The 9,863-nt window shown below is 52.8% G+C and overlaps 3 protein-coding genes across 3 annotated transcripts; all 3 read left to right on the top strand.

The window, feature by feature from the left end:
- Positions 1 to 2,544: 2,544 nt before the first annotated feature.
- Positions 2,545 to 4,176, top strand: LOC309491680 (uncharacterized protein; the record flags this gene model as incomplete). The annotated part of the gene is made up of 3 exons (XM_082190725.1): positions 2,545 to 3,089; positions 3,181 to 3,473; positions 3,559 to 4,176. The coding sequence occupies 3 exons, from the start codon at positions 2,545 to 2,547 to the stop codon at positions 3,702 to 3,704; spliced, it is 984 nt and encodes a 327-aa protein (XP_082046851.1). The 3' UTR covers positions 3,705 to 4,176.
- Positions 4,012 to 5,308, top strand: LOC309491681 (uncharacterized protein; the record flags this gene model as incomplete). The annotated part of the gene is made up of 4 exons (XM_082190726.1): positions 4,012 to 4,371; positions 4,521 to 4,960; positions 5,043 to 5,249; positions 5,302 to 5,308. 4 exons carry the CDS (start codon positions 4,012 to 4,014, stop codon positions 5,306 to 5,308), a joined length of 1,014 nt encoding a protein of 337 aa, XP_082046852.1.
- Positions 5,309 to 5,326: 18 nt separating this feature from the next.
- Positions 5,327 to 9,545, top strand: LOC309491682 (uncharacterized protein). The gene is made up of 7 exons (XM_082190727.1): positions 5,327 to 5,364; positions 5,577 to 6,378; positions 6,488 to 6,697; positions 6,796 to 7,112; positions 7,233 to 7,489; positions 7,600 to 7,848; positions 7,953 to 9,545. Exons 1-7 carry the CDS (start codon positions 5,347 to 5,349, stop codon positions 8,764 to 8,766), a joined length of 2,667 nt encoding a protein of 888 aa, XP_082046853.1. The 5' UTR covers positions 5,327 to 5,346; the 3' UTR covers positions 8,767 to 9,545.
- Positions 9,546 to 9,863: the final 318 nt, after the last annotated feature.

A 9,863-nucleotide genomic window follows, 5' to 3' on the forward strand; every position in this document is an offset into this window, starting at 1 on the left:
GCAAACCTTGCAGGACACAATGCCTGATGCAACAGCTCAATAAGTTCAGGGATAGGGTATCTTAGAGCTTTAGGGTTCACATTTGGCCAATTCCACAATGATGTATGAGAGCATCTACTGAAAGAATGGGGTGGGCAGACTTATCGATGGTACCAAAATACAAGCTCTGAACGGGCTGTGTCCTCCATGTTTTCGAGAAAAAAAATGAGTTGGCAGAAAAACGGAAAGTGCTTTTCTGTCTGTGCCAAGGTTGCATGCACTCGATGCAACTGGACACGATCTGCAGCAGGAGGAGTTAATCCTCTGGAGACATTGAGGCATAGACCCTCGGCCAGGCGTAGAAAAAAACGTGAAGGACTTCACATATTTTTTCGTGAATTGATGATTTTTTTCTCTGAATCGGTCTACTTTCAGCATGGGGACTGCCTTAACGTGGCGAAAAAGCACGACTTATCGATGGTACCAAAATACAGCTCTGAACGGGCTGTGTCCTCCATGTTTTCGAGAAAAAAAAATGAGTTGGCAGAAAAACGGAAAGTGCTTTGCTGTCTGTGCCAAGGTTGCATTCACTCGATGCAACTGGACACGATCTGCAGCAGGAGGAGTTAATCCTCTGGAGACATTGAGGCATAGACCCTCGGCCAGGCGTAGCAAAAAACGTGAAGGACTTCACATATTTTTTCTTGAATTGATGATTTTTTTCTCTGAATCGGTCTACTTTCAGCATGGGGGACTGCCTTAACGTGGCGAAAAAGCACAACTCATTTGAGGCATATGTACCCCTGGGGTCCCATCAAGTCCTCACCAAGGTGGTAGGGCCCAGAGAGCCATTTCACCACTTTGCAAACCTTGTTTATTAGAGTAGCCTGCCTTCCGTAGCATAAATATTCACACATTTTGTAATTCATTAATTGGGCTATCATGTAATCCAACTAATCAAGAGTTGTAGACTTTGATGGGTTGCTGTTGTGTATTTTCATTTTGCTGTTCTCATGATTTCTGGACAACTGGCAACTGTGCCTAGGTTCTTGAAGTTCAATCACACCACATGTAGCCGTTTACACGGATGCCTACTGGGCATATGTAACTCTTTAGGTATTTACAGCACCGCTGGTTACTATATGATACAAATTTGAAAATGAATCACAAGTAGAAGTTTATTTTAGCTCAAGTTGGCTCTGTGTGGACGTACTGTTTTATTCCAGTGATGTTCTGTGACTCAACCTTGAAGGGAAAATATATCGCCTATGGGTTCACACCCTGTTCCCCAACGGCATCTGCTAAAGAAAGGGAGTGGACACACTTGTCAATGGCCTCAGCGAACAAGCATTGAAAAAATAAAGAGTTGGCAGGGAAACTGAGAGTGCCCTATAGACATTGGAGATGCACCAGTTCTTGACACAGGAGAACAAGAATGAAAATAAAGAGTGGCATGAGGGGATGAATCAAGTCCAGTGAAGCAGGCTTGATCACAGCTGCAAAAATATGGAGCGCTTCACGAATTTGCGTGTCATCCTTGCGCTCTCTGCCCGGCAATGGTCTCTGGATGCCAGCCAATCAGCAGCTCGGAAAATCGAGCGTTTATCGAGCGTTTTCAGATTTGGGCCAATCAGCAGCTCGGAAAATCGAGCGTTTTTCGAGCGTTTTCAGATTTGGGCCAATCAGCAGCTCGGATTATCGAGCGTTTTGGGCCAATCAGCAGCTCGAATTATCGAGCGTTTTGGGCCAATCAGCAGCTCGGATTATCGAGCGTTTGTCAAATTGTCATAGCAACCATAAACAAACCGGACCTGACACCCACAGCTGTTAGCCACGAGTGTTTTCGTGAGTAAAACAAAAATAAATAGAATATTACGAATGTACTGATATAACATTGTCTTCCCAGAGTACTTTTACAATGCACTGACATGGAATTTGTCGATGTATTATTACGTCTTGCCGTCAATCGCTGGTTTTGATATTTAAAAGGTACGTTAGTTAATTAACGTGAACGTCAACGTCAGGCGTCCTGTTTACACATTTAAACCATATTTACACTTCGAATTTCGACTCCAAACTGTAGTAACTACATCTACAGGGTCTAAGGAAGATAACCAGGTAGTCTGATCAAAGATTAAATACATTTTGAGAGATCGCTAGCATGTAATGTAATGTAATGCATTGCATTGGAAATGAATGGGACAACATGTGACGATCTCTGAAAACAAAATTAAATTATGAAAAGACCATACAGTTAGTATCTTTAGACCCCTAAGATTAGAATATTACCACGTGAAATCAAAATATAAAGTTTAAGTGTATGTTTTATGCATTAACAATAAGCCTGTTTGTTTAATGGCTGCCAATGAATGGGGGGCTAACCCTGGGGTCATTATTTACCTGTTGTGTCACGTTATGTTAATTTGTTAACGTTAATATTTCAATAGTGAATGTGTAGTACTGGTATATCATTAATCTGATGTGTGATATTCCTGTTAATATGACAATTAACACGTAGTTTAACCTGTAATGCTCGTTTAATGCTGTGCTGTGTCATTTCTAGAGATGGTTTTTGCTAATTTAAAAAAAACTGCCTCGCAGCAGCTTGTCCTGCGGGCCTCTGATGAGGCGGTGGCCTTCATCGCCGCTAAGGGGCCACGCGGGACCGCCGCTGCTGCGAGGGCCAAGAAGCCGGAGGAGGTGGAGAAGGAGGCCCAAGCCCACGTCGTCTCCAAGGGCGGTGACCCTGGTAACCGCATGCTGGTGCTGGGCTGCCACAGCATCCAGTTTGGCAAGTACCAGGGTCAAACGTTCCGTTGGCTCCTGGAGAACGACGTGGGCTACACCACGCAGTTGGTTGCCAGCCACCAGCGGGAGCGGGAGAAAAGTGCCTCCGACAGCCCCCTTATGGCCAACAAGGACGCACTCGCCCGGTACTCGTGCGCCCACCCTGCTTTTGCGGAGCAGCTCAGGTACCACCGGGTGCACGAGGAGGCCCGGGCTCGCGCCACTCAGCCCGGGTGTGAGGGCGAGGCGCTTGTTGGCTTTGGGGACTACAAGGAGGCCACCCTGAAGGACCTGTACGACTCTAAGGAGAAAAAGCACCAGACGTAAGTCCTGTTGTGGTGAAGGGCAGTGGCCTGTTGACAGGGTGCTGTGACTTGTTGATATGCGTGTTAATCTTTGATCATTGTCTTGCAGCTTTGTCAAGTGGCTACGGCGGAAGACACCGCAGCCTGGGACCTCGATGGACGCCGCCAGGAAGTACATCCTGGGCCGAGACGAGGAGCGGTCGGCAGAGGCGGCTGCTACCCCCCCACCTCCCAGCAGCAGCAGCACCACCAGCAAGGCTGCTGCTTCCACCGCGCTGCTGCCCCGCAAGCCGATCGCTCCCGTGTTCTCGGCCCTACTGGGAAGGCGTCCAATGGCCCCAGGTGAGCTGCAGGCCAAGGTCAGGAAGCTGATGACCACACCAGCACGGCCTGCAGTTCCAGGTAGATCTCTTTCTTTTTCTGTAACACAACAGAGGTTCAGTGTACAGGATTAACTAACCAGTGCCCAACCCCCCTCCCCCCACAGCGGTGTCTACATCCGTCAGAGACCAGCGCCCCTCGGTTCCGCCGCCGCCCCCCCCCACCAGAGAGGTGACGGACGAGGAACTGGTCCAGATGGCCACTGACTTAGAAACGGGTAATTGGCACCACACTGGACGTGTCACACTGTAACATTTGCCTTAAATATATATTCTTCTGTTAGTATTTTTGTATTAACTGTAATGGTTTCTTTTACTGGTCGCTACAGCTGATGCTTGAAGGACAAAGGTAGGTTTGGCAGGTAATGTAGCCGTCTTTGTCGGTGTTAGATGTGCCATCCTCACTAACGTAGTGGTAATGTAGGATTGATTAAACACCTTCACATGTCTACTTCCCTTGGCCCTGCTGCATCTCTTAACATTCACCTTGTAGCACTAAACCATCTGCCCTATCACTGGCATGCTGCACGTCATCTAATCACTATCATTGTGACTATTTAATGACTATCATTGTGACTATATCCAATGACTATCATTGTACTGATGCTATTTTGTTGTGTGTGAATGTGTCTGAAGCTCACGTACAGGTCCTTCAGACACTCCCGCTGGTGGTGAGGCCTCCATCTCCACCTCCTCCGGCATTGTCCTCCATCCCTCCCCCACCACCACCACCTCGAGTTGCGGCTGCTCCACCTACGCTCGCGGTTCCGGCTCCGGCGTTGACCAGGGAGGAGCCCCGTCGCGTCTCCGTGGAGGAGACGCCATTTGGGGAGGCCACCCTGGCACCAGCGCCGGCGAAGAGGAAGAGGAAGGAGAGGAAGGTGGAGCAGCCCGCAACGCCCACTCCTGCTTCGGCTGAGGTACAAACACACACACACTCACACGTGCCCGTACTCATAGACGCACAACTCAGTGGAGTTGACTGTCAAACTGTAACATGTAGCACCTCTTCTCAGCCTCATTACAGTGTGTTTGTTTGTTTGTTTGTGTTGTTTTTTTCCCCTCACAGTCCCGGGTGCCTGAGAGCTGGCGGACAGCTCTCACCGTGGAAGAGCAGGAGTGGATCGGCCGGGCGCTGTTCAAGACAGACAGCGAGGGGAGGACCAAACTCACCACAGACCTCAAGCTGTGGTGGGACCCCCCTCAGCCCCGGCCGAGTTACGCTCAGCCACCCGCCTCACCAGCTGCCTTCTTCGCGTGTCGGCTGTTCCTCTGGACGCCCCTGCGTCTGTGGGGCGTCCGGCCGACATGCTGTAATAGGGCCCTCACGAAGTGTGGGCTCTACAGGACCATCCGGAGGGTCCTGGACATCGACGGCTGGTACTTGATGGCCACAGAGTACCTGGAGTGCTGTCGGTGTAAGAGGAAGGTAGCTGCCTGGTCGCAGGAGGTCGTGAGTCAGCTGGGAGAGGGGCATCGCGCCCTCTTCCCGGCAATCCTCACCTACAAGTAAGTAGCTGTCCGAACACTGTCGGTGTGTCTGTGTGTGGCTCTTCTTCTGTAACACATGATGTGATGTGCTTCTCTGTAGGCTTGCCTGCGACCGGCGGGTGATCATCCAGCTGCGTGAGCGTACTCGGGGGAACAGCGCCACGCAGCTGTACAAAAAACTCTGTGAGGCACACACAGAGGCCTGGATGCGGCGGTCCATACACTACCTCAGCGTCATGGAGCCCTTCACGTCGCGAGGTGTCGTGCGCATGTGCACCCCACCACCGCAACCGCCACCCGTGCCCCAGTACGCGTGGCTGTTGCTAGTGTACTGCCACGACATCCTCTCCCGCCTGGAGGACGTGAAGGCCCGGGTCACCTCTGTCTTTGGGACGGTCCTGAAGATGGATTCGACCAAGAAGGTACATCTGTTTAGCTATGCATTTACTGAATGAGCACTGTGCCGCTGTTCGTCCGACTGTTCGTACTGTTCTGTATTTTATTTTAATTTTCTAAACTGTTTTAATTATTCTTATTTCTTTTTATTATTTAAATTTCTTCTGTGTAAAGCACTTTGAATTGCCATTGTGTATGTGCGTGCAGCCTTACTGAGACGCTTTGTTCTTTCAAACAGGTGACCCGGAAGCTCGCCGGTGCTGCCGCCCAGACCGCAGCATGGTCAACCAACGTTGGCAACGAGCACGGACAGGTGCTCATGTCCGTGCTCACGGACACCGAGGGTGCCGGCCTGTTGTCCATGGCTGCGGGGTTAATGCGGCGGTATCGGGACGCTGGGGTGGAGCCGCCTCAGCTCCTCTACGTTGACCGGGACTGTTGTTCTTCCCGCGGGGGATCCAAGACAGCTGACATGTTTGGGAAGTGGGACAAGCTGGTGGTCCGGCTGGACATCTGGCACCTGATGCGGCGCTTCGCGTCAGGTGTCACCACCGAGAGCCACCAGCTGTACAAGCCCTTCCTGCAGCAGCTGTCTTCGTGCATCTTCCTGTGGGACCCAGAGGACGCAGCCCGGTTGCTCAGAGCCAAGAAGAGGACGCTTGAGGCGCAGGGGATGACCTTCTCGTCCGACGCCGGAGTGTGGAGGCACGTCAGCCGCAGGGATATGGCTCTCCACTGCCGTCGCCGCACGCGTGGAGCGGCGGAGACGGAGCGGCTGATCGGTGACCTCCTGGAAACCTTCGGCGGTGCCAACGGACGAGACACCGTGGGGATTCCCCTGCTGGACCAAGACCGCATCCAGGCAATCTGGACGGAGCAGCGGCGCCACCTCCGGTGCATCCAGGACCCGCCGGGCGTGGAGCTGTACACCGAAACGGGCAGGCTGACCAAGGGGGGGATCAGCCTGCCGGTGTACCGTTGTGCGCGAGGCTCCACGTCCCTGGAGTCGTTCCACCTGCACCTCAACCGCTTCATTCCAGGTAGACCACATGTTTCACTGTCATGTCAATCTTTCACTGTCATCGACTCATTGTCATTCACATTGTGTGCACTGAATAAACAGCTAAACGCATCTGTGTTCCTCCTCAGGAGAGAGTGCCAATCCCTGGCACTTCCAGGCGTTTCTCCTGGAGGGGTTGACGCGGTGGAACGAGGACAGGGCGGCGTCCGTGGCACAGGAGGGACGTCCGCTGCTCCGCTCCTACAATGGCCCCCTGCAGCACTCCCTTGACCAGCTCAGCCAAAGGGTGCTTGGCACGAGTGTGGTCAAGGATTACACCAAGCCCAGGGAGTACACCGGTAAGAACGCTCAAGCCACCGCGGCGCTCACACACGTCCGCACCGAATGATATTTGTGTACCAGACTGACTGATGCGATTTGTGTTGTTGTACTTCAGGGGAACTCATCGGGATCGAGTACCTGTACTCCCAGACGGGCAGAGTGCTGCAGGACGTCAGCTTGGACCCTGACATTCCGGACGCGGGGGGGGACATTCCCCCACTCGTCGAGGACGACGAGCTCGCCGACGGCCAACAGGAGGTGGAGGACCTCACCCTCCACGTGCCCGGCGAGTTCCCAGCTCCTCAGACGGACCCGCGGTCAGGGCAACCGGCTGACGCACCCGCGCCCGAGCCATCCCGTCCGACCGGTCCCCCCGAGCCCGCACCCCACTCCCCCGGCCGGTCCTCGCCAGAGCCTCAGCAGGCTGCTGAGGTAAGCACGCCACCTCTTTGCGGTCTGTGACTGCAGTGCATCTCGCATCACCAAAAGCTGCGCTCGCTCTGTTCCGTCCAACTGACTTATTGTTTTCCGTCTCTGCTTGTGTGTCTGCAGGACTACAGAGGACCGGATGACCAGCCGGGGTACCTGGCCGTGGTCCAGTTGGCCACGGCCTTGGTGGGGTTGCGTCACGACCCGGCCTTGTCCGAGGGGAGGGTAGATGAGCTCATCGGGCTCTACGAGGCCCTGTCACCACACGACAGGGCCCGAGTAGTCTACCCTCCCCGCTACAGGGACAGGCCAGCTCGGGGGCGCTTCATGGCAGCGAAGCCAAGCCGCACCAGTATACCTGGTGTGGAAAGCTTGAGACGGTAAGGCTACACTTCCATCATACATTTCCCTGATGTACACACAAGCTGCTTTATGTAATGTTGCTCTTATCATGCTCATATCTGCCATTGTTTTTGTCCGTTGTCCGCAGCTGCCTGGTCGGACAGACCTCTGGACCTGCCAGCAGTCCCAGCGCAAGCCGGCTGGTAGAGGCAGTATGCACCCAGCTCTGCCGCTTGATCCCCTCGGGCACCCGTCTGCACGGTGCCCGGAGGTCGCGGTGGGACAGCATACTGCTTCGGTACCAGCACATCCGGGACCTTGTGCTGGGCCACCAGAGGCTGATGGCTCGGGCGCCCATACAGCTCTATGAGCTGAATTGCAGGACCCTCTCGCTGTGGTATGTTTGATGCTTTGGGCAGTGTTATGGGAATGACATGCTTGAATGACATGCTCTCAAAATCGCACATGTAACTAAAACACTACGTTGAAATCTGTTCTCAGGTTCACCAGGACGCAGCGGGAGAAGGAGAGGACTGTGCTAGCTCCAGGCGTTGCAGCAGAGGGACGACCACCAGCGGCAGCGGGTTCCGCGGCGGCAGGTTCCGCGGCGGCGGCGGCGGCGCCGGGCCCAGCAGCGGCGGATCGTCCTCCGGCAGCAGCAACGGCGGTGCCTACAGCGGCGTCAAGGGCGGCGGTAACTCTGGCAGCAGCACCGGCTGTGGCAGCACCGGTGCCTGTTCTGCCAGCGCCAGTACGTTTACTGGCGCCTTTACCGCCTGCCCCCTCAGCTGCTGTCCTGGCCGTACTACCGGCTGCTGCAGCTGCAACAGGACCTTTTCCGGCTACACAGCCTCTCCTTCTGGACCTCTCACTGCCCCAGCAGAGTGTGAGGGCGCTCCCCATCCCAACGCTCCCTCGGACAACGCCAGCCCCACACGTCCTCCCTCTGCCGCTGGCCGCCGCACATCACGCCGGCCCTCAGCTGCCTGCACTGCAGCTGTTGCCAGGACAGCAGGGACAACAAGCGGTGCAGGCAGCACCTCCTGCTCCCCCTCCTCAGCCTGAATTCATGTACAAAACGGAATGGCTGAGGAGGAAGAAGGCTGAGCAGAGGGCAGCGGCAGGGACAGTCGTCGCTGCCCGGGCCGGCATGCCACAAGTACAGAGGTGCAGGAAATGCGGCCAGCCGAAGCGGAGGGAGACCGGACACACCCGCTACGGCAATGTACATTTTTGCTCAGCCGCGGCGGGTAAGAGTGTGGAGGACTGGCTGAGGGAGATGAAGGACAGGGACCAGGGTCGAGCCCCGGACTGATTTTGCGTTCTCGCTGGGGCAGGTGTTGTATATAGTTGTTTGCAGTGTTGTGTGTTTTTTTTAAAGACATTGACTTTACCCTCCACAAGGACCGGGACCTTGCCGCGGTGTGGAGGCTTTCTACAAACACCGGTCCACACCTGCCACAACTCTTCTACAGCACAGTGACACTTGTGCTTGAAAAAACATTGTGTATCCCATTCACACCTGTGTAACATTGTCATGCCTTTGTACTATTCTGATTCTTTGCACTGACAAGTTATGTAGGCCTATACTGTGTGTCTGCTGCCTATCATATGGTTTAAGAAAAAACTAAAAAAACATTGTCTGTCCCATTCACACCTGTATAACACATTGTCATGCCTTTGTGCTGTTCTGATTTTATGCGCTGACAAGTTATATAGGCCTTTTGGACATGTGGTCACTGTCTTTGGAGTTACGTCCAGTGGCTGCGATGCAAGATACCGGACTGCTGTATCCATGCATGTCTGTACAGAGCTCTTATACTCTATGTGTCTGTCTGCTGTGATTGATGTGGTTTTTAAAAAAAAGCCTTGTATGCCACAGGTACTTCGCACTGTAGTGTTGCTGTGTTATGTATTCATGTAGGTCTGTACTGAGCTCTTGTACTATGGGTCTACTTCACATACTGTAATGCTACTGTGTTATGTATCCATCCATGTCTGTACTGAGCTCTTATAATATGTGTCTGTCTGCTGTGATTGATGTGGTTTAAGAAAAGAGGAATAAAGCCTTGTTCTGCATCTCTGGACAGAACAGTTACGCCATGTGTCTGCGCTGATGCTTTATTATTAATGTTTTATTGTAGTTTAAAATAAATAATCTATTTCACACTGTAGTCTACTGCTGCTGTGTTTGGTGTTTAACAACAACAACAACAACAACAACAACAACTACTACTACTACTACTACTGATATTTAACAGTTACGCCATGTGTCTGCGCTGATGCTTTATTATTAATGTTTTATTGTAGTTTAAAATAAATAATCTATTTCACACTGTAGCCTACTGCTGCTATGTTTGGTGTTTAACAACAACAACAACAACAACAACAACAACAACAACTACTACTACT

This window comes from Leuciscus leuciscus (genome assembly GCF_965113295.1).
Source record: "Leuciscus leuciscus genome assembly, contig: HAP1_SCAFFOLD_433, whole genome shotgun sequence".
Lineage (NCBI taxonomy): Eukaryota > Metazoa > Chordata > Actinopteri > Cypriniformes > Leuciscidae > Leuciscus > Leuciscus leuciscus.